Genomic DNA, 25,180 nt, shown 5'->3' with positions numbered 1-25,180 from the left:
TTCAATCATGAAAACTAATATATATATATATATATATATATATATATATATATATATATATATATATATATACACACACACATACACACACACAGTGAGGAAAATAAGTATTTGAACACCTGAGAAAGTCAATGTTAATATTTGGTACAGTAGCCTTTGTTTGCAATTACAGAGGTCAAACGTTTCCTGTAGTTTTTCACCAGGTTTGCATGCACTGCAGGAGGGATTTTGGCCCACTCCTCCACACAGATCTTCTCTAGATCAGTCAGGTTTCTGGCCTGTCGCTGAGAAACACGGAGTTTGAGCTCATTCCAAAGATTCTCTATTGGGTTTAGGTCTGGAGACTGGCTAGGCGATGCCAGAACCTTGATATGCTTCTTACAGAGCTCCTTGGTTATGCTGGCTGTGTGCTTCAGGTCATTGTCATGTTGGAAGAACCAGCCTCGACCCGTCTTCAATGCTTCAATCATTCTTCTTCCTCCAAACACGTTTAGTGGAATTATGACCCAAAAGTTCTATTTTGGTCTCATCTGACCACATGGCTTTCTCCCATGACTCCTCTGGATCATCCAAATGGTCATTGGCAAACTTTAGACGTGCCTGGACATGTGCTGGTTTAAGCAGGGGAACCTTCCGTGCCATGCATGATTTCAAACCATGACGTCTTAGTGTATTACCAACAGTAACCTTGGAAACGGTGGTCAGAGCTCTTTTCAGGTCATTGACCAGCTCCTCCCGTGCAGTTCTGGGCTGATTTCTCACCTTCCTTAGGATCATTGAGACCCCACGAGGCGAGATCTTGCATGGAGCCCCAGTCCGAGGGAGATTGACAGTCATGTTTAGCTTCTTCCATTTTCTAATGATTGCTCCAACAGTGGACCTTTTTTCACCAAGCTGCTTGGCAATTTTCCCGTAGCCCTTTCCAGCCTTGTGGAGGTGTACAATTTTGTCTCTAGTGTCTTTGGACAGCTCTTTGGTCTTGGCAATGTTAGTAGTTGGATTCTTACTGATTGTATGGGGTGGACAGGTGTCTTTATGCAGCTAACGACCTCAAACAGGTGCATCTAATTTAGGATAATAAATGTAGTGGAGGTGGACATTTTAAAGGCAGACTAACAGGTCTTTGAGGGTCAGAATTCTAGCTGATAGACAGATGTTCAAATACTTATTTGCAGCTGTATCATACAAATAAATAGTTTAAAAATCATATATTGTGATTTCTGGATTTTTTTTTTTTATTATGTCTCTCACAGTGGACATGCACCTACGATGACAATTTTAGACCCGTCCATGATTTCTAAGTGGGAGAACTTGCAAAATAGCAGGGTGTTCAAATACTTATTTTCCTCACTGTGTGTATATATATATATATATATATATATATATATATATATATATATATATATATATATAAATAAAGGTTCACACTTTAATCTGAAATGCACAAGTTGCATAAATGAAAACTCTAAAATTAAAGTGCTCCAAGAATGTGTGTGTGTTGTGTGGAGGACTACTTCAAAATTAATGGAATGGAGACAAGATAGAGACATGCTGAATAAGTGTCTCTTATCAGACTGGATACACACACACACACACACACACACACACACACACACACACACACACACACACACACACACACACACACATTAACACAAAACATGGAGGACCTGCAGCTGTGTGTGTTTTGGTAAACTAGAATATCATAAATACATATATGATATAGATTTAGAAAATTACCAATTGCCCTGGCAACAAACCGAGCGCTGTTGATGTTCTTCACTTCCGTGCGAATGCCAAGTGGCTCTCCAGGATGATGGACAGATATGTTAGCATCCACTCGCAACTGTCCCTCTGCACGGAGACCAAAGAAAAAGAACGAAGAAAGCTGGATTATAAATCAAAATTGCGACTGTAATGCTTTAGAGCTGACATTTTCTCCTGGACTGTGTGATTCTATTGCACCTTTGAAAGTGCAAGTATTTAACTTTAATAATGCACAATGATACAAATTTGGACTGAAGATTTGGGTACCTGTCAGTAGTAGGATTACTGTAAAAATTTCCATAGAAAATAATGGGAATATATGGGAATTAATGGGAATTTACAAAATGGCAGGTTAGCCTATAACAGGGAACTTAATCTTACTTAGGGGAATTAAATGTAAGGAACTTACATGTAGGGGAAAAACTTGCAGGATAATTTTGGTTAAAACAACCAGATTTCATGCAATTTCTGTTCAATTTTTCCACTGCAAATTCATCAATCACATCAACACACATCATTTTTTAAATCCTGCACACAAAATAATGTAAAAAAAATGTCCATCTTGGCAAATATTTGCATAAATTACATGAATGTTACAGACAGTTTAAAACCTTGTGGCTGTGTGTAAGCTATTGTGAAAAAAATAGATATATATTAGTTTACATGCAGGTTAGCTTCTGACCAAACAAAATGTTTATATTTAAGTTTGTATATGGTACAGTTTATAGAAATTTTCCAAATGCCCATACATTCCTGGTTTTCTGCCCCTTTGCAACACTAGTCAGTACCAGCACTTGGTAATGAGAAACCTGCTTATGTTGCTGTATTAAGTAACCAACGGTATCTTTATATACGTATCTTCTGTACGTGTCTCAGTGCTCGCTGGAGTGAAGTGCTTATACATTTTTCTCTGCAGCTGTAAGACATTCCAACCCCCACCCCCTTCATGTGATGCCCCGCCCTCCTCCTTAAAGGATGCACACTTCAAGTTAATTAATCCAGCACAATGTTTAAACACAGCAAAATAATTTATCGCTCTTTACATGAACCAGAGAGGCAGGAAACGGTATTACATTATGCTAATTTGTTTGGCTCGCGATGAAAGGTCAGGAGACGAGACGAGAGGAGACGAGGAGCCCTCAAGCTCGACTCCTTTGCGTTTGCAAAACACAGTCGAGCAAGGGAGAAAACTCATTCGAAACTTTCCTTCAGCGCAGCCACTCTGATTACTGCTGGCTTGCGCATAAATATGAATATTAAAGAATTCATTTGCATCAAATCAGGTGAATTAAGGAGGGAAGCGCAAAAAAAAAAACCTGCCAAAAAAATTTACGCAAAGGCAAACAAACAGTTTGCTTGAGGGGCTTTTTGATTAAACTGGAGCACTGAGAATTTTTCATTATAGGAGAGAGAAACTAATTATTTTCTCTCGTAAAACCCGAATATGAATAAATGTAATTGAACCTGAAACCCAGAGTAATCAGATATGATGAAACTGATTAGAAAATCTTTGGCTAAAAATTTTTATTAAAAGCTATTAAAATAAGGGAAACGTAGATTAAGAATAAAAAGGAAAGTAGATAAACCATTAGTTAGTGTGCATGCAAAAACAAAAAAAAGGAATAAATAAGGATTGATAACTGAAAACTGTGGTTTTAATAGGGGCTGGGCAGATTTTCCAGCTGTATTATGCATCTCCTTTACTGAGGCCGACGCGATTCACATCTCGATGCATAAGCAACGATACGAAACATCTGATTCAAACCTATTAAGCTGCAGTGCGATCCGATTTTAATTTGATTCAACACAATGGTGCTGTGCAGTTCAGTATGGTTCAGATAGTCCGATTTTATTTCTTCGGTTCAGACAGACAACAAATCAATTTATTTAAGTGCCTTCTTATTTCTATGCAAGGAAAAACTCCCTTAGATGTTATGAGGAAGAAGCCTTGAGAGGAACCAGACTCAAAAGGGGAACCCATCCTCATTTGGGTGACATCAAGAGTGTGATTAATAATCCATATCCTTCTCTTCCTGTCACTCTCTTAATCATGCTCCTGATGCTCCAGTGACCACTGTTCCTGCTCCTCTCCCCTCCGTGGATCTTCCCACTTCGTCCAGGCCTGCCTCTGGATAGTGTTCTCTTCAACTGGAGGCCACTCTGTGCAGCTTGTGACGGTTTCTCATCAACACCTTGGGTGGTTCCATGAAGTTCCGGAGTAAGAACGAGTGCTTTGAGGATGGACTGGACTGTAGTTAATGTCAACAGTCTGCTATACTGACTCAGGAATACAGTTCGCTTCTGATCATCATCACTGTACCCTGCAACATTGTATATCTGCTTCAAATGGACATTTGGTGCAACCCAGATGAGGATGGGTTCCCTCTTGAGTCTGGTTCCTCTCAAGGATTCTTCCTAATGCCATCTCGGGGAGTTTTTCCTTGCCACATTTGCTCATCAGGGACAAACGTACTTACAAAGAACATATTTACGTTTAATCACCACATTATCTGTGTAAAGCTGCTTTGAGACAATGTTCATTGTTAAAAGCGCTATACAAATAAAAATGAAATGAATTGATCATAAATCTTTAAACAATACAGAACACTGGAGAGTGAGAACTAACATGAGCACCGGAATATAAGATTATAAGTAATGGCAAAAAAACAGGCCTTTGTAGTGAAAAATTAAAGATGAAATAAAACTAGACTGTTTACTTCCAGCTCTACCTCTGCCATGTTAATCTGTACTCTATGTGACTCTCAGGACAAGCCTCCGTCTCCGTAGTGTTGTGATACGTCATATTCGCGTAGCAGCAGTGGTGAAAGCAGAGAGAACGCGCTCGAGAAACACTTTAGTGAGGAGAAATCGATCTATATATCAAATATTGGTCACTTTCTACATAATAAAAGTATAACAAATCTACTAATTTATTATTAGTAGGTAATTAAATATACAAATAAATTGTTTTCTTACCGATGAAAATCTGGTTAAAAATTGTGTATCGCAATTCAAATTTAGAAATGAGTTTATTAGGGGGACAGCGCATGTAGGACGTTTTGGAGACAAGGTGAGGGAGGTGAGATTGAGATGGTTTGGACATGTGCAGAGGAGGGACATTGGGTATATCAGTAGGAGAATGCTGAGCATGGAGCTACCAGGAAGGAGGAAAAGAGAAAGACCAATTAAGAGGATTATGGATGTGGTGAGGGAAGACATGCAGGTGGTTGGTTTGAAAGAGGCAGATGTAGAGGACAGGGGGGGTATGGAGACGCATGATCCGCTTTGGTGACACCTAATGGGAGAAGCCGAAAGAAGAAGAATTCAAATGCCAACTTGTATCCAATGCACACTTTTTTTGGAAATGATGCATCACATAACGTTTATGCTGATCTCCGAATCTTACCAGCTCTAATCTGTACAGAGCTTTTAACAAATCTTGTAAAAAAAAATATTGAGTGAATAATGTAAAGTGTGTGTTTTTACACACCAGCCATATTTCCCTGGCAGGTTCCAAGTGTCTGAAGGATGAGCTGAAGCTCTCGCAATGCAGCTGCGGCTTCTTCACCACAACACATATCAGGTTCCATCACCACCTCCATCAGACCCACACCTACAGAGAGAGAGAGAGAGAGAGAGAGAGAGAGAGAGAGAGAGAGAGAGAGAGAGAGAGAGAGAGAGAGAGAGAGAGAGAGAGAGAGAGAGAGAGAGAGAGAGAGAGAGAGAGAGAGAGAGAGAGAGAGAGTGTGTGTGTGTGTGTGTGTGTGTGTGTGTGTGTGTAATGGCTATGAGGACAGAGAATAATGAATACAATGTTCTCAGTGATGTAAGTCATGATACCGGCACGATTCAGGTCTATAAGCGTTTGGCTCCTCTGGTCGTCATGGAGACTTTTGCCGCTGTCCTGCTCCAGCTGGATCTGTCTCACTCTCACGCTCTTCGTCATCACCTCATTCCTCTTCCTCCCAACTAAATAACTGAAGTTGAGTGATCCGTTCACTGCAATGGGCACTCGCTGCTGCGTAATCTGATAACCTGCCTAAGAGCATCACACATACACAAACTTAAACATATGTGCCAGTGATTCCTGAATTTCATGTTACTTTAAAAATGCCAGTGAAAGGGATGAATACACACACACACACACACACACACACACACACACACACACACACACACACACACACACACACACACAGTGACTGACCCAGCTAAATAACAACACACCAATAGAGGGACAAATACACATTGTGTTCAAAATCAGATTATAAAGACTCATGATTTACACACCCTCAATTCCATGAATAAATGAATAAATGAATGAAGGAAGGAAGGAAGGAAGGAAGGAAGGAAGGAAGGAAGGAAGGAAAAAGAACAAAGGAATGAACTATATAACGATCGGAAGAAAAGTGAGAGGAGCAAAAAGGAAGAAAGAACGAAGAACAAAAGGTAAGAAGAGCAAAAAAAAAAACGAACGAACAAAAGAAAAAATTTACAGACTGCAAGAGGAGCAAGAAAGAAAGAAAGAAAGAAAGGTAAAAAGAATAAAAGGATGGATGGAAGGAAGAAAGGGCAGATGAATGGATGGATCACTGAAAAGAAAAAAAAAAGATAAAAAAAAATAAAGAAGACTAGATGGCTGGATTGGTGGAACAAAGGGGGGAAAAGAGAAAGGAGAAGCCAGTAAAGTAAAGTAACAGAAGAAGCCCATCACTATGGCAAGAGTCTGTGAGGTCGCAACAAGCCCAAATCTGAACACACTCACAGGGAGATCGGCGTAAAAGTAATGTTTCCTGTCGAAAAGAGACTTCGTGTTGATTTTGCAGTTGAGTGCGAGACCCGTCGTTACAGCTGCCTCTACACACCTTCTGTTCAGAACCTGATTTCACACACACACACACACACACACACACACACACACACACACACACACACACACACACAAAAGCAGTAGTACATAAATAAATTTTCTAAAACACACTAATATGCATCTCAAAAATTATTAACGAGTAACTGTAATATGCATATCTCATGCCACATCCATGAGCTCACCGGAAGCGTGCCGGGAAGCGAGGCGTCGAAGAACGAGACGTGTGAATTGGGCGGAGCTGAGAATCCAACACGAGAGCTTGAGAACAACTTTGACGCAGCCTGAATCTGTGCGTGTATCTCCAAAGCAACGACGCCCACCATCTGAGGAGCACTTGGAGGGAGCAAAACATAAGGATGTTTAATCATTTTTGTTGGCAGCACATAAACAAAACAGAATGTATTGTTGTTAGTTATAGCAACCGAATCCAAATCTAATCCTCCATCACCAAAATCAAATGTCTGTATGGATAATTTTTTTTCAAGCATATAATTGTTATAAAAATGTCTTCATTTGGGGTGTCATGATGTGTGGTGTGCATGTATGTGAAACAGCAGTAATGTTAAACGAGTTTGGTGTCTCTGCAAGTCGAGGATGATGAAAACGTTCCCCTGTCATCGTGATTGACTTCATGGGCTGTGTCTCAAATTGACAGTTTTTACTAATCTAGTGACCCTGCGCTCTGCTCCTAGCTTTATAACATGGAAGAAAAAATTTCACTACTTCTTCTTTTTCTTCTTCTTCTTCTCTCAGCTTCTCCCATTAGGGGTCGCCACAGCGGATCATCCGTCTCCATACCCCCCTGTCCTCTACATCTGCCTCTTTCACACCAACTACCTGCATGTCTTCCCTCACCACATCCATGAACCTCCTTCTTGGTCTTACTCTTTTCCTTCTTCCTAATGGCTCCATGCTCAGCATTCTCCTACCGATATACCCCATGTCCCTCCTCTGCACATGTCCAAACCATCTCAATCTCGTCTCCCTTACCTTGTCCCCAAAACGTCCTACATGCGCTGTACCTCTAATAAACTAATTTCTAATCCTGTACATCTTCGTCACTCCCAAAAAAAAACCTCAACATCTTCAGCTCTGCTACCTCCAGCTCCACCTCCTGTCTTTAACTCAATGCCACTGTCTCTAAACCATACAACATCTCAGGTCTCACCACAGTCCTATAAAGCAGCATCATGGATGATCACTTTTACTTTTACTTTGATCAGGCACTCACACAAACTGAAATTGTTACTCAATAAATCCAAATCATGACATTATTGTTACAATAATTACAGGAATCACGTGACAAAATAACTAACGACATGGACCACAAGATACGAGAGGAGAGATCCTATTTATCATAATTTGTCCTTAGCTGCATTGTCATATTTTTATTATGACCTATGAACCCGTTTCTTACCTTTTACACTGTAATTTGGATTGAAGTTGACATTTCGACCTCGTAGTCCATATCCTCCTAATGAATATACCGCCACAATGATGTCGATTACACATAATTTGCAGTTTAACACAGTTATTCAGCACTGCCCTGTTTGCCGAACAGGAGGCGGCCATGTTTGTGTTGTGACTGGGGCGACTTGGGAAATGTAGTTTTATTACCATAGGAACGAGAAGATATTAAATATTGGACAAGCATTTATTGTTATTTGTGGGCTGTTTAGTCAATACATATTTTAGCAAAAATAGAAATTATAAAAAAAATATATATATATATAAAACTATGTATATAGAGTATTGGGCGTCAACGTCTTTTTTCGGTATGTATTTCCGGCGCTTTTGGATGCCGTCATTTCCGTTGTGTGCAGCGGTGGCGGGAGATTCACGCGTGGTCTGGTTTTTGAGTTCACTTTTCGAATCGAGTCCACCATTTTATTGCTTTAAGGAAAAAGAATAACGATGGAAGCTCAACAAAACGGTTCTGGTCCCGCGGCTGAAATCAAGACCGACAGCGAGGCGCACGTGAAACAAAATGGCCATCATGAGCCGGCCGAGAGATTCCGCTTCACCCCGGAGCCGAGTCTGGAGGACATCAGGCGGATGCAAGCCGAGTTCACAGACGAACGCGACTGGAACCAGTTCCACCAGCCGCGAAACCTGCTGCTGGCGCTTGTCGGGGAGGTGGGCGAAGTGTCCGAGTTGTTCCAGTGGCGCGGTGAGGTGACGGAAGGTTTGCCCGGCTGGTCCGAGGCAGAGCGCGAGAACCTGGCCCACGAGCTCAGCGACGTGCTCATCTACCTGTTGGAGCTCGCCGAGAAGTGCCGCGTGGACCTGCCACAAGCCGTGCTCCGCAAGATGGCCCTCAACCGCCTCAAATACCCGGCCAGCAAAGTGCACGGCTCAGCCAAGAAATACACCGAGTACCAGGACTGAAAAGTGCGCACAGCTTCCTAATTCTTGTAGTGTCGAGATCACCAGGATCTCCAGTCTGGATCTGTTCATATAGGTTTTCTTTGAAAAAGCATAGATAAAAAAAAAATAGTAGTACTAAAACTTCCTAATCTCCATCTCTACACCCAGGACCAGCACAGGACCTTCCCAATATCCACCTCTACACCCAGGACCAGCACATCACCTTCCCAATCTCCATCTCTACACCCAGGACCAGCACAGGACCTTCCCAATATCCACCTCTACACCCAGGACCAGCACATCACCTTCCCAATCTCCATCTCTACACCCAGGACCAGCACAGGACCTTCCCAATATCCACCTCTACACCCAGGACCAGCACAGCACCTTCCCAATCTCCATCTCTACACCCAGGACCAGCACAGGACCTTCCCAATCTCCATCTCTACACCCAGGACCAGCACAGCACCTTCCCAATCTCCATCTCTACACCCAGGACCAGCACTGGACCTTCCCAATCTCCATCTCTACACCCAGGACCAGCACTGGACCTTCCCAATCTCCATCTCTACACCCAGGACCAGCACTGGACCTTCCTAATGTGCATCATCACTTGAGAGAATTTTCACTCCATGCTCTGTGCACACGGTTCATAATTTGAGCAAAAGTTTAGAGATTATTGATAAAATGGGTCAAGTTTAATCCATAGAAAATATTTTTTGGTGACTCATTTTTGTAATCGCAATCAGTTCTTAGATTTCAAAGTCGTGCTGTTCTTAATGGTTTCTGCAAATTTTTATTCTAAAAAGTGTGGGGTTTTATTGCTTTTAAATCATCAGTGTAAATTCGCTCCTACTATGCATGTATAGTTGTATTATATATATTTTTTCTATTGAAAGTGCAACATTGGGTTCTGCCTACACACACACACACACACTTGTTAAGGTCTCTGAGTAAATGCAGTCTGTTGCACTTAAATCCCTGTGTCTTGTGTGGTTTTCTTTTTGAGCATCATTAATGATTGCAACCAGTTTTTTCATTTGATTTGTTCTATTTGATAGTCTTATTTTTTCTGTTTCTACAGGTTGTTTTGTATAGTGATCAGATGTAGTCACGTGGCATTTTTCTGTTCAGCTCAATTAGGGAATTTTAATTACTACACTATACATTTTAATTGGAAGCCTTGACATCAGAAGTCACTGTAAGAGCAGACAGGTACGAGTGTGTGAGAGTTGAAAGTGCCAGTAATTCATTGTTAATGCTATCAAATGTTAATGTTTGTTATCGGTTGAAAAATGTATATGAAAACTAAAGAAAAATTATTTAATTCATTTGTAGAGTGTTTTAACAATGGCCATTGTACCAAAGCAGCTTTAAAGAAATGAAGCAGTTTATAAAGTTTTATAAAGAATATATATGTATAAAATGAAGACAAGAAAAGATTCTCACTTTTAATTCTTGCTCCCTTTCTCTTCATACCAATTATACTCTAACCCCAGGGGAAAAAAAAAAAACGCAAATGGTGTGGAAACACTTTTCTTGGGTGAAAGAGGACAAAATTAAGTCTGGCTCCTGTTCAAAACATAAAAAAAAAAAAAGAACTATTTGGTAATGTTACTATTATATAAATTAAAAATGTATATTAAAGAGGATCTCTTTGTGTGTGCCAAAGTGTCTTTTTCTTACTTTTATTTGCTTAATTTGTCGTTTTTGTTTAACTCCTCAATCTATCTTTATTGTGTCTATCTTTCTTTTTCTTCTCTCTCATCACCCTTTCTTCCCCCTCTCTATAACACAATCACTTCTTATCTCTCTCTCATTCATGCCTCTCTTGTTCCATTACAGTGCATCTTTCTTAGATTTTACTCTCTCTGTTATTGCCACTGACTCGCTCGTACGTTCTCTCCTTCACTGCCTCAGTCTCTGCCTCTCTCACATACATTTATTTTTCTTCTCACTTCATTTCTCACACCATTCCATCATTTAAGACTTTAATGTTGGGATTTCTTTCTTTTGTCTGTTTTTTATTTCTGTCTATATCTGTTGTGTTTTTTCACTGTATTCTTTTCTGGGTTTGCAAATAAGGCGTGTGTGTGTGTGTGTGTGGGCACCGAATCAAATCTTTTGTGAAAATGTTTCATACAAGGCCACACACTGAGTGGGAGCTCTCAATCTGTTGCTGCTACACAAGCATGCGCACACAGTCCATTTATTAAATAGTGATGTTGCTATGTAGCACTGTTGCTATGGAAGATGTTTCCTTCTACACTACACTTTGAAATTAGAACAAACCCACCTTTAGGGGGCGCAGTGTCACTACACAGCACACACGATGAGTTTGTACTCTGTGTGATCTATGGGTAAGGAAGATTTGGACTATGTAGCAAATAGGGTGTGTGTGTGTGTGTGTGTGTGTGTGTGTGTGTGTGTGTGTGTGTGTGTGTGTGTGTGTGTGTGTGTGTGTGAGAGAGAGAGATTTGGGACACGTCTGCAGTTGACTAAATGATCTATAATGTTATTCCCTATAGTGTTCTACATAGTGCATATGAATATCCAGTGTAGGAAGTCAGAGACATTTAGGATGAGGAACATTTCCTACATCTCAGGTGAGACCATGAATGAGGAATGTAACAAGAAATATGCAAATGATATTTAAATTGGACCAAATTATGCAGGGTAGCCTCTAAACTGCAGGATTATGGTAATTAGCCAGCAGTCTAGATGTCAGTTTCCAAACAGGGAATAATTATTAAGTGATTTAATTTGTCATTTTATTTCAAAGTTACCATCAGTCCATATGAGCATCTAAAACACAAAAAAATCATGAAAAACATTAAATAATAATAAAAACAGAGATAGAAACATTTATTACCATTATAAAAATGTATTTATATATATTACAGTTGATATATCGTACATATACACAGTGTAATATGTTAATGTTTAAATGTATTTTCTGTTATTTATATATAACACACACAAACACACACACTTTAATTATTTTACTGCAAGTAAACATCATGCAGTTCTGCTCCACTCTGCACAATTCTTTTCAAATATTCTAGGGTTCATATATCATGTATATAATTCATTGTATATCTTAGATCCGAGATTATCCTCATCTATACATCGTCTGTATATACACTGTATATCTTTTGTACAGTTGTACATATCCTGTATTGTAAATGTTTATATTGAATATTCTCTACACATATTGTGCCTTGCACACATCCTGCACTATATACAGTGGAACCCGGTTATGTCGATGTCCTAGGGGGTCGCCAAAAAGCATCGAGGTAACCGATGATCGAGATAAACAAAAATCAAAATGGCAGCAATATATTAACGTGCTTGAAATTTCTTTATGTACATGATGTGCGTTAATAAATGAGAATGTGCATGCACGTGTTTTTGAAGGTTTTTTTTTACACAACAGCGTTGCCGCGATTTGTTTGATGAAGGCATGCTATAAAAATACATACAGTACATGTTTATCTGTCAGGAATCCACCTGCCACGCCCCCTTCGGCCCCCTGCAGCGTGTCAGGTGCTTTCTCGGCCGCTTTCTCTGAAGCTCCCGGCTTCAATCGCGCACATATGGTGCTCGTTTAGCATCATCACCAGCTCCTATTTAAACTTCCACACTATCACCGTCCGTTATTGTTGGTATATGTTGGTTCACGGCGGTCGTTGTTATCGCTCATGCGTATCCCGGTACGTGTCTTCCCACCGGCACTCTCTCAACGGCTGCGCTTTTCTTCCCAAAGCGCACCGCGGATTCCCCCCGATCCTGCCGGTGTTCATTCTATGATTTTGGAAGGTCATCCCACGTTCCACGCCGCCAAGCGCGGCTTTCGCCTCCCGTTCATCGCATAACATTTAACAACAAAAGGCATATGTGCACTAACTAACAGCAGAGATTCACCAGTATACAATACAACACCTGTAGCAGCTGTAAGCCTTGATTTTTCCGCCACTTCTGCGAGTTCTTCTGCGGCTGCACCGAGATAACCGACGTTAAATGGGACATTTTCCCCCTTGTGCTCGAGATATTAGGGTTCGGCGACAAAAAAAGTCGACATAACCGATAAAAAATGCTAAGACAAAGCGAGAATTTGGCGGTTCCACTTCAAAAATGTCGACTTAATAGGGTTGTCAAGGTAACCGAGGTCGAGATAACCGGGTTCCACTGTAATCTCATATATGTTCATTATAAAAAAGATGAGTATGCCGAAAAGCACCTCATGCCCACCGTGAAGTATGGTGGAGGATCTGTAATGCTGTGGGCCTGTTTCTCTTCCAAAGGCCCTGGGAACCTTGTTAGGGTGCATGGCATTATGAACGCTTTGAAGTACCAGGATATTTTAAATAAAAACCTGATGGCCTCTGCCAGAAAGCTGAAGATGGGTCGTCATTGGGTCTTTCAGCAGGATAATGATCCAAAACATGTGGCAAAATCTACACAAAAGTGGTTCAGCAGTCACAAACTCAAGGTCCTCCCATGGCCATCTCAGTCCCCAGACCTCAACCCAATCGAAAACCTGTGGGGCGAGCTAAAGAGAAGAGTGCATAAGAGAGGACCCAGGACACTGGATGATCTAGAAAGATTGTGCAAAGAAGAATGGTCAAAAATCCCTCTCTCTGTGTTCTCCAATCTTGTGAAATGTTATAGGAGGAGATTAAGTGCTGTCTTGTTGGCAAAAGGAGGTTGTACAAAGTATTAACATCAGGGTGCCAATAATTGTGGCACATGATTTCAAGTTTTTTTTTTTTTCTAAATGTGTGATTTTTTTACCACCAAAGTAATGTACTTATATAAAAGGTTGGATTTTTCTCTTTTTTTGCATTTGGGTTCTATGTTGTTTTAAAAAAAAAGGAGAATTTTTTGAAGTCCACGACCACATCTTAAACAGGGGTGCCAATAATTGTGGAGGGCACTGTATGTTATATATAAATATATATTCTAATTGTACTTGCTCAACAGCTCAAGCACATTTTTCACTACTATAGCCTTGATATGTATTTGCTGTAGATTTATCCACTTACATAAATTTACATATTTATCTGCACTTGTCGATTATTACAATTGCTACTATTTGCACTACTGAACGTTGCTAAACTGCTTTTGGTTCTATCTATCTATCTATCTATCTATCTATCTATCTATCTATCTATCTATCTATCTATCTATCTATCTATCTCTCCTAAATATTTACAGTTTATTAGTAAACTGTAAAAATCATGTATAAAAATCTAAAGCTATCTAATAAATAATATACATGACCTCTTTATTAATAATACTATATGAATGTAGTACAATTATATTTTGTTCAATACAATTCTTTATTTATTGTATAGCAATTTTACCAATAGTCAGTGTAAAGGGGGGAGTAGTAGCTCAGTGGTTTAGGTGCTGGGTTACTGGTCAGGGGTTCAAGCCTCGGCATTGCCAAGCTGCCTCTTCTGGGCCCTTGAGCAAGGCTCTTAACCCCCTGTGCGCTCAAGGGGCACCGTATTATGGTTGATTATGCGCTCTGACCCCAGCTTCCAAGCTAGCTGGGATATGCGAAGAACAGATTTTACTGTGCTGTAATGTACATGTGACAAAGGCTATTCTATTCTACCAATTAGCTTTACATAAATAAATAAATATAAATTTAAATGTCATAAATTAGTTCTTATTAGTGTGTCCCTAATAAGTGAGCCATTGTTGACAGTGGCAAGAAAAACTCCCTTTAAGGTTATGAGGAAGAAACCTTGAGAGGGACCACAGACCACCATCTTCATCTGGGTGACACCGAAAGTCTGTTCATTACAGTTTTACCATTGTTAAGGTTATCAGCTGTTTACTAATGGACACTTGAATGCAAAATTAAATTTACATAATGAGTACGTTTTGCGTGTTTTGATATTTTTTCCGTTTTATCTAAGCGTTTATTTTCTTATATGGTGTTATTGTTACTTATACTTAATTTCCATTATTCTTTACTATAAGCTGTATGTCTTCAAAAATGCTTGTTATTTTCTTTTCAGAGTTGACATGGCAGCTCTATAAGCTCATTAGAAACATTTCAGCAATTGTGCATGTGTGTGTGTGTGTGTGTTGGGAAATGTTGCACCTGCCAGTTTGATTAAATCTTAGCAAAACATGTATCAAAGCAAAGTGTATCACAGTTGACATGTTTACCTTCTTAAATAAAACCCTGTGTTTGTGTGTGTAGCTCCTACAAAAATTATAGCCGTCTGCTTGCTAGTTATTTATCGCTGAAGCAAGGTGTGGAGTCAAACTGAGGTCTTTAAAGCAACCGCAGAGCTGAAATATGCTTTCTATTTGCTTAAAAAATCTGAAGCCATGTCTGTTTAACGTTTAAATCAACTGAAACTATATTCATTTTATTCCTGAAAGCCATTTCTCCTCTTCTAGTGCTGCTTTCCACATTCAATTGGTGGCCTTTGCTAAATGTAATTACCATGCAATTTCAGTGAAACCAAGCCCTTATTTTTGGTCATTTTTCAACACATAGGTAGTAAATGTTTATATTCTCGATATATTCTCCACTGTAGGTGGACTATTTTCTATGTAGGAGATGCAACCTGAAAGAGATTGGAGACTGTAAGGTGTTGGCAGGGGACAGTGTAGCTAGACAGCATCAGTTGGTGGTCTGCTGGATGGTTTTGGAGGTGACAAAGAAGAGGAGGAGAGTGAGGACTGATAGAATAATAAGATGGTGGAAACTGAAGGAGGAAGACTGTAGTGTAAGATTCAGAGAAGAGGACAGACAGGGGCTCAGTGGTGGTGAAGAGGTGCTGGATGATTGGGCAACTACTGTAGAAGTGATAAGGGAGACAGCTAGAAAGGTACTTGGTGTGACGTGAAAATAAAAAGGAGGACAAAGAGACGTGTTGGTGGAATGAGGAAGATGAGAAAAGTAGGCAGGTGTACAAGGAGATGCGGCTGCAGGTGAAGAGGGATGTGGCGAAAGCCAAGGAAAAGGCATATGAGCGTGAGAAGTTTGACACTAAGGAAGGAGAAAACAATATTTGTACCGATTGGCCCGAGGGACTGAGCTGGAAAGGATGTGCTGCCAGTTAGAGCAATAAAGGGTGCAGATGGAAATGTGTTGACTAGTGAGGAGAGTGTGTTGAGAAGATGGAGGGAGTATTTTGAGCAGCTAAAGAACGAGAAAAATAAGAGAGAGAGAGAGAGAGAAGGTTGGATGGTGTGGAGATGGTGAAGCAGGAAGTGGATAGGATTAGTAAGGAGGAAGTAAAAGCAGCGATTAAGAAGATGAAGAGTGGAAAGTCGGTTGGACGCGATGACATACTGGTAGAAGCATGGAGATGTTTAGGAGAGATTGCAGTGGAATTTTTAACAAGATTGTTTAACAAGATTCTGGAAGGTGAGAGGATGCCTGAGGAATGGAGAAGGAGTGTGTTGGTACCGATCTTTAACAATAAGCAAAATGTGCAAATCTGCAGTAACTACAGGGGAATAAAGTTGATCAGTCACACCATGAAGTTATGTGAAAGAGTAGCAGAACCAGGCTAAGAGAAGAGATGGTTTTATGCCGAGGAATAGCAATACAGGCGCATTATTTGCTTTAAAAATGATGATGGAGAAGCATAAAGAAGGTCAGAAGGAGTTACATTGTGTTTGTGGATTTAGAGAAAGCATACGACAGGGTAGAGAAAGAGGAGTTGTGGTAATGTATGAGGAGTGTGTCAGAGAAGTATGTGAGGGTGGTGCAGGACATGTATGAGGACAGTGTGACAGCAGTGAAGCGTGCAGTAGGAACAACAGACTGGTTCAAGGTGTAGGCTGGACTGCATCAAGGATCGGCCCTGAGCCCTTTCCTGTTTGCAATGGTGATGGACAGGTTGAGAAGAGCCTGGAGAGGTGGAGGTACATGCTGAAAAAAAGTCAGTAGGAGTAAGACAGAGTACATGTGTGTAAATGAGAGGGAGGGCAGTGGAGTGGTGCGGTTGCAGGGAGAAGAGGTGGTGAAGGTTCCTGGGGTCAACAGTGCAAAGTAATGGAGAGTGTGTTAAAAAAGTAAAAAAAAAGAGTGCAGGCAGGGTGGAATGGGTGGAGAAGAGTGGCAGGAGTGATTTGTGATAGAAGGATATCTGCAAGGAGGAAAGTTTATAGGATTGTGGTGAGACCTGCGATGTTGTTTGGTTTAGAGACAGTGGCATTGACTGAAAGAAAATGCCACTGACGAGGATGGACAGGATTAGAATTGAATTCAATAGAGGGACAGCGCATGTAGGACGTTTTTCAGACAAGGTGAGGGAGGCGAGATTGAGATGGTCCGGACATGTGCAGAGGAGGGACATGGGGTACATCGGTAGGAGAATGCTGAGGATGGAGCCACCAGGAAGGAGGAAAAGAGGAAGACCAAAAAGGAGGTTTTTGGATGTGGTGAGGGAAGACATGCAGGTAGTTGGTTTGAAAGAGGCAGATGTAGCGGACAGGGGGGTATATGGAGATGGATGATCTGCTGTGGCGACCCCTAATGGGAGCAGCCAAAAGAAGAAGAAGAAGTAGTTGGATCACGGTTTGAGTTTGTCATTGTGCCTGTGTCGTCGTGCTTGAAAGACAAAATGACTAAAATGTTAGCCTTTGTCAAATTAGCTAGGTTATTCATGAACGTTTATATGATGCCACACAAAGTTTTGGGTGTTTTGGGTTCCCATATAAAATTCACAAATTCAAGAGTTCATACACAGCTGAAAACGTTGTAGTTTTAGTCCAAATGCATTACTATTTTTATTTTATTTCCAGTCTTAAAGATAAAAGTACAATACAGACTGTCTGAAACCACATAAATATATATTCTGAGGTAATATTTACTTTCACAATTCCACAAAGCAAAGTATGTTATTTTAAAACTGTGACGTTTAATGCTCAACAGTCCCTCTTAGATAAATTAGCTATGTTGAGAAACCACATCCTTTGATTACACTAAGTCTGTAAACTGAGCTAATTGCTAATGAACAAACTCTAATGGTTTTTAGTGAGTGTTTTGAACATCATGGAGGAAATGCTGTGTGCCTCTCTTTTTAACCCCCCTTCCCCTCTTTCCTCCTCCCATTCTCTCACTCTCTTTCTTTCGCTCTCTCTGTCTGACAGATGATCATTTATCCAGCACCGAAGTTTAGCAGCTCCTCCATCACACACTAACTGCCTCTCAGTGTCTCCATGAGTCAGCACACACAAACACACCCGAACATCGCTTACTTTTAATAAAAGCGTAGGCTTTATTTCAATGCCAGAAGCCTCAAAGTAATAGTGGAATGATATATCTCTGATAGATAGTTATATATTGCATCTTCTTTGCTATTAACAACAGCAAATAGCTTTTCTAGTTAAGTTGAAGTGTTTAGCAGGTAACTCTGCTTTCATTGTATATAGTATATTCTCCACATTTCTATGGGTTTTCCAGTTTCCTCCCAGAAATGCCTGTTGGTGGATTGTTTGACACTAAATTACCACTAGATGTGAAAAAGTGTGTGAATGAGCTATGAATCCAACTAGCTAGGTAATTATGTTGGTAATCATTGAAGCTAGGTATGGAGTCAAATTAAAATCAATTCAATTCTTTTTTATTTTTAGAGCAGCTTTACAGAGATAAAGTGGTAATAAAGTTTTATAAAAGAGTGTACAAGTTTAGTGTCTATAAGTTTGTTCCTTAAAAGTGTATTTTTGTCAATAATGAGCGAGCCACTGGTAACAGTGGCAAGGAAAAACCCCCTGAGATGGCATTAGGAAGAAACCTTGAATGCTGGGTGGCACTGAATGTCCATTTATTACAGTTCCATCATTGTTGAGGTGTACTGTGCAGTAATAGGTGCTTAAATGTAAAACTGTTCATGCAACCTGTGGTCCTGAGGCATTGTAGTAGACTGTTGATATTAATTACAGTTCATATCATCCTCAATGTTCTTGAGGTTCTCAGTAACTGCATCGATCTTTAGACCATTTAGGCAGAACCATCCCCAGCTGGTCTCCATCTGAGGAGAACTCCATCCAGAGTTAGGGCATGAGAATGAATTAGGCAGATCTGAAAAGGAGAAACTGTGGTCTTTAAAGGAACAGCACAGAAAAGAAAGGAAAAGAAAGCCTACACAACATCTCTCTGTAATAAAAAATAATTTTAGAAACGTTCTCAGGTTTACCCTAAAGCTACATGCTACATGTAGTGTGCCTACATTGTCCCTCAATTAACATAATTTTTCAAATAAAGAGTTTATAATAATACCAATATATGTACAAATAAACCTTTAACTGAGGGCTTTTCTAATATGAAATTTATGTTGGGTATTCTGGAAGTTCAGTGAACAGTCAATGATCATTATAATTATAGCAGAATTTGAGTAAAACTATAATTTTTGTGGTAATTTTTCCTATACATCTGAGGTAAACGTTGATATTCTAGACATTTCTTTTAGCACTAACCCTCTCATAAGTATCTTACTAGACCTATTGTATATACTAGATAAAACTAGATTTTCCCTTAGTGTGCATAACCATTGGAATATGTTTGTGTGGGTGCACTGTGGTGTATCCATGAAGTATTCCTAACGTTCTTGGGACGGCTCTTGATCCACCTCAATCTTCACCCTGACCAGGATGAAGATGAATGATAATGAATGTGATAGCAGGAAACTGAGACAGTGTGTTAGAAATAAATGATGACCTAGCAAGTGTGTGTGTGAGCAGTCTCTCCATAGCCCAAACCCTACATTGCATACTCTTTTATACACCATATATTATGGATGGTGTTCTGTATTATTAGTTATTATACAAAAGTACTATAATTAATTATTGTGGTTTGGGTCACAGAACCATTTAAATAGCTGTTTTGTTTTGCAATCAATAAATCATTTGCTGTGGATGGAAAATGCTAATTAGCTTGCTAAATAGTTTGCAAGACAGGTGTGGAACTATTATGTTCTACAATACTATTGTATTTCTTATATTGTTTATTTAATGCGAAACCTAAGTAAGTGATTTTGTTTAAGAATCTGAAAATGCTAAATGCATAGATAGCTAGCTGGCTAAGTATAATGAACTGAACATATCGAACAATTCAGACTTTGTGACTTTTGTAAAAAGAAATTGACATAATGTAGCAAGTGCCTGTTCCAGTCTCTTCATTGATGTGTCGTATTTTGATGATGTCATCTTATTTCTATGCACTTATGCCTCTTACAGAGACTTATTTTGTTTTTAATCTTTCATCATTGTTTTTAAGCCTCAGGTCTTTTCATTTGTTAATTTTCTCTATCTGTTGCTCATGATAACTTTAAAGCAGCAATTATTGCTAGTAATTCTTTTTTGTTCAGAGTTTGCACATGTTTCAAGTGTTTGAACTGAAAAAGAAAATATTTAATTTGTTGCAAAAACAGTATTGAAACTTGGTTAGTCCAGTAGCAATATTGAAAGATCTGAATTTAGATACAGTAGCTTTGTAGCACTAACACACAGTCTGACAGTCTGTCTCATTACTGAAACTTGAGGTATATAAATATATATAATGTTTTGCTGAACTCTTACTATTAATAAACAATTTCTTTGTCTTTTTGTGTGAAAACTTAGCATGTCCCAACACCCCAAATGCATCTCCGTATGTTGTTACTAGGAGCATATTAATATTACCATATATTTTTCTTAAAGTATGCACTCTATCAGATTTGCATACTCCCTATCAGACTCTCATATCTGGGTACGTTCATTGCTAGTGGTGATTTTTTTACGGAATCTCCAGCATCAAAGCACTCTGAAAGAGTGTGAAACATCTGAATATTATCAACACTAGTGTGTTATCTGTGTCCCTTGTGTGTCAGCCTCAGGCTGGAACAGTAAGTGTTAACGTATGCTATCTACTTACAGTCTTTTCATCAAGGTTCATGGTTAAATTAATAAAAGAAGATCTTTTTATACCTTTAGAATAATCTTTCCTCTGGTGAAATCCATACAATCTGTTTTCATTCTGTTGTTTAATATGTTAATGTTAGTCAGTCGATTCTTATCATTTAAGATTTCATTGTTTAAGGCAGAGGGTTCTTAATGTTCAACTATCAAGCCTGCTAAGTTTTATGGTCTGCGCATATTTGGATTGATAAAGTTGTTCTCTTCACTTCGATTAAAAATCACTCTATTGTGGAGGGTTGAACTCAATAGCCATGGTGACTGATTTGGACTGTAATTATTCTAAACAGTTTGCTACATTAGATAAAGGACTACAATTGCAACAAATAGTTTTGCATTCAAGTGTCTTTTAGTGTACAAATGATAATGAATGGACGTTTGTTGTCACTCAGATTAGGACGTTTTTTTCCTTTTGAGTCTGGTTCCAATTAAGGTTTCTTCCTCATACCATCTGAGGGGGATTTTCCCCTCAGCACTGTCACACATGTAGGGTTATACTTATAGGGACAAATTAATGACACAAAAATCTAATTGAATCGAATGGAAGAGTGTGGATGAAAAGAAGATCTAAGAGATTGTGAATAAATGATTACATAGTGAAGGTGTGCGCAAGTCTTCACGATTATGGCACTTTGTAATGATGGTATTATTATTATTCGTTTTTATTTATTTGTTTGTACTGAGGATTTGTTTAGCAGAGATTTGTTGTTTAGCTGCTAGTTAGCCCTTATTTTTTTGGTTAGTCATTACAGGTTGCTATTATGTGTACTAGCGTTTTGGCTGTCATTTATAATTATTATTGCCAACATTTTAGTTAGACACTAGCTGCTTGATCAGTATCATTTATGATTGCCCATTTTTGTTAGGGCTATTCACAATTTTGTGTGATTTGTTTTCAGATAAACTATAAAGTTTATTTGCTTAAAAATAGCTTAAGTGAGGAAGGAAACAATGCCATAATAGGGATATCAATCATTGATTGCTTTAGCCATTACAACATAAATTCATTTCCTGCAACAGCTAAATGTTTTTAAAGTTAGTTTTTTATTACTGAGGCAAACATCATGCTTTTTTTAATCCATTTATAGTTACATTTAATGTAGTGGAAGGTCGATAAAACAAGTTAGTTTGGTGTTATTACTTTCTTTCTTCTCTCTCTGGCTCTCTTATAGTTAATAAGAAAAAAAATTCTCTGTTACTCACTTTTGCAAAGCGCTGACCCTGGAGACTCCTTCCATGTAAAATGTTAAATAAACTTATCCTTCAAAGAAATACCAAATCAACGATTATATATTTTTCTTTATTAAATATTAAAATATTTATTTTCTAATGTTGGGTGTTCATCATTCAATCCCTTTGAGTAAGGTCATACTATAGAACAAAGTACACAACACATTACACAATCACATTACCTGCCTTTGCCAATTGTTTTAAAGGATAGTCTAGTCTGGAGACAGATGTTAATACCAGGTCTGAACTGAACCCCTGTGATGCGTGTTATTGTCCCTATTGCTCACACTGAAATCACATTACAATATTTTGACAGGGCGGCTGCTGATGAAGGAACAACACACAGGCGTGAAACAACCAGAACCCAATCTCATAGACAGATTGAATTCGAGCATGAAGAGCTCTTCAGAAGGAGATTGTAAACATGTGCAGGTGAGGCTTGGACTTTCCTCCAATCTGTATATCTGTAGATCTATTCTGATCTCTTCCAAAGATACACAATCTAAATTCAAACAGGAAATGTTTTTCACAAAGTCCACATTCTAAGTTTTCGTATCTTATAGGAAATCAGCTGGATCATGTAGCTTGCGTAGGAGTTGCAAATTACCACTTCGCATCTAAAGAAAATTGGACATCATGAAAACTAGGAGTGATGATTATCAAGTCACCTACACTGATATTGTTCAAGATGGTATCAAAAAGTTTCGAGACTAGCTCTATTTACAAGAAAGTATTATATTTATCTACGTTTAGACACTATCACCTTCAAAATAGTTCCCACTACAGCGCTCACAGAGTTCCTGCCACTTCTGGAATGTGTCCTGGAAGTCTTCTTTTTGAAGCGTGTCAAACACCTTCTGCGATTTGGGCTGGATCTCCGCTATGGTGTCAAAACATCGACCTTTGAGCTTTATTTTCATCTTTGGAAAGAGTGGGAAGTCTGCAGAAGCTAAATCTGGGGAGTAGGGTGGTTGTGAAAGTGAGAACATGTGGATTGTTCTCTGACGATCATCATGCACATGTTCCCATTGGTTTTTACATTTTCAGGGGTTGAGCTAGTTGAAGGTCTTCCTTATCTCTTATCATTTTCCAGTGATGTCCTTCTGCTCTTGAAATGCACATGCCGCTAAAACACCTCAAACGCCTCATTGCAGCATTTGTCAAATGTATGTCATGTCAAACAACTCTGGCAGATTTGCCCAGTTTCATGCCGAATTTCATGTTTGCCATTTGTTCTAACTTAAAAATGAAATCGCAGATGTGGTTAGGCACATGGTCACAATAACACCATTTACACTATCAGTCTTGAAACTTTTTGATGCCACATATCTTCCTACAAGAGTTTACTAAACTCTCAGATAGTTTATATTGTTTAAAAATCCGGGGATGCTAAATGCGTAGCTAGCTAGCATGCTAAATATTATAAACTTTACAACCAAAAGAAAATGGAAATAGAACATAGAGAATAAATGATGTAGTGAATGCAAATGACATAGTGAGTGTAAAAGATGTTGTTTTAGTTTCTCCGTGACTGCTTTGCATTTTGATGATGTCATCTTATTGCTACGTCCTATTTGTTCGTTCTTCTCTGTCACATAATCTAGCTTCTCTCTCTCTCTCTCTCTCTCTCTCTCTCTCTCTCTCTCGCTTTCTCTCTCTTTGTTGCTAATGATAACATTATAAGCACCATTAACAGAAACTGTTGCTAGTAATTATTTCTGTATGTCTGAATGATTAAAGTTACAATGTAGAGTTTGGTTAAACATCTGTGAAAAATAGACTTAGTGAAATCATTTTAATGAGCGCTGTAAAAGCAGATAGCAATTACACTGTAATCCTTATCCAGACTGGAAATGTACACTTATTGTTCCTCACAGTGGAAAAAGGCTATGATTTAGTTTTACCAAATAACATCTGTATGTGTCACACTTCTCTCCAGATGTTTTTTTCCCTGCTCACGTATTTAGAGTTTGAACAGTTGCCTCAGTTAAATCCATTCGAGTTGGAGAAAAGCCTGCTAATGATGATATCCCATTTGCACTTGTGCGGCACTGAAGATTCTCCTGTTAATGACGTTAATTAGCAGTGTATGGTTTTCTGTCTGCTGTTGTTAGCTGCTACAGTCTCTCCTGCCTAATTAGTCACATTTGGAAAAGCAGGTGATTGTTGTTAGATTAGATTTGGAACGTGGTGTTTGTGTTTGAGTGTAGAGGGTGTAAACGGCAGCGAGGTTAAAGAAAAGACGAGTTTTTAGTCGTATGAATTTGTGCGACATACATCATGTAAATGTAATAGTCATTTACTGTTTCATAGTAAACATGATTTTTTTTAGCAAACTGAACTATAAATAATTTATTATAACCTCAAGCATATAATTCATAGAAATACAAAAAACTTTGTAACTTTGAAATGATGAAAAATTATGTTAATTATAACCACATGATTTTTATGTGTTATTCGAACATCCTATTCCACATGTAGTCTCCATTTCCTGTTATAATAACCTTCACTCTTCTGGGAAGCTGCTCTTCCAGATTTTGGGGTGTTCGTGGGGATTTGTGCTCAGATAAGTCAGGTATGATGTAGGTGAGGTGAGGAGGCCTGGGGTGCAGTCTGCATTCCAATTCATCCCAGAGGTGTTCAATAGGGTTTGTGCACAAGTCTATTGTCATGTCCAGCATGACAGTTTTGGGTCTCCTAGTTCAAGTGAAGGGAAAATGTAATAATACCAAATCCAAACACATTCGATACAATTGTGTGCCTCCAAATTTGTGGTAAAATTAGAAAATATGTAATTTATTTATTTTTGTTGCTGTAATTAATTCTTTATTTTTTTGACTAACTAATTGGCCAACTCACTCAATAGTGAAATCATTTATTTTATATCATCAATAGTTGTTTTCCAATGTTGTCGCAGAACTAAAATACTGCCAAAGAGGAAAAAAAATCATGTTTAAAGCCTTTATCAAATCTGTATGTCCTGCAGAGTAAATAACACAAGCTTGTGTTTTT

At 38.9% G+C, this 25,180-nt stretch overlaps 2 protein-coding genes across 2 annotated transcripts in view; one reads left to right on the top strand and one right to left on the bottom strand.

Moving 5' to 3' along the window:
• Positions 1–8,257, bottom strand: part of gatb (glutamyl-tRNA(Gln) amidotransferase, subunit B) — a 15,786-nt gene extending 7,529 nt beyond the window's left edge. The window contains exons 1-6 of the mRNA XM_046843224.1: positions 8,055–8,257; positions 6,820–6,970; positions 6,533–6,646; positions 5,608–5,806; positions 5,258–5,380; positions 1,741–1,854 (exon numbers count right to left, since the gene is read on the bottom strand). Of these exons, the coding sequence (XP_046699180.1) occupies positions 1,741–1,854; positions 5,258–5,380; positions 5,608–5,806; positions 6,533–6,646; positions 6,820–6,970; positions 8,055–8,257 (904 nt within the window). The remainder of the gene's footprint in view (positions 1–1,740; positions 1,855–5,257; positions 5,381–5,607; positions 5,807–6,532; positions 6,647–6,819; positions 6,971–8,054) is intronic.
• A 278-nt stretch (positions 8,258–8,535) lies between these two features.
• dctpp1 (dCTP pyrophosphatase 1) lies at positions 8,536–9,982 on the top strand. Its single transcript, XM_046843225.1, has 2 exons — positions 8,536–9,028; positions 9,173–9,982. The coding sequence occupies exon 1, from the start codon at positions 8,552–8,554 to the stop codon at positions 9,023–9,025; it is 474 nt and encodes a 157-aa protein (XP_046699181.1). The 5' UTR covers positions 8,536–8,551; the 3' UTR covers positions 9,026–9,028; positions 9,173–9,982.
• The last annotated feature ends 15,198 nt before the right edge of the window (positions 9,983–25,180 follow it).

The sequence above is a fragment of the Silurus meridionalis genome, chromosome 28 (assembly GCF_014805685.1).
Source record: "Silurus meridionalis isolate SWU-2019-XX chromosome 28, ASM1480568v1, whole genome shotgun sequence".
In the NCBI taxonomy this organism is placed as follows: domain Eukaryota; kingdom Metazoa; phylum Chordata; class Actinopteri; order Siluriformes; family Siluridae; genus Silurus; species Silurus meridionalis.
The sequence above is the reverse complement of the archived record's forward strand: the minus strand, read 5'-3'. Positions and strand labels throughout refer to the sequence as shown.

Bases quoted from the DNA above. Each gene is read 5' to 3' on its own strand.
- dctpp1 (XM_046843225.1), top strand. From the start codon at position 8,552: ATGGAAGCTCAACAAAACGGTTCTGGTCCCGCGGCTGAAATCAAGACC.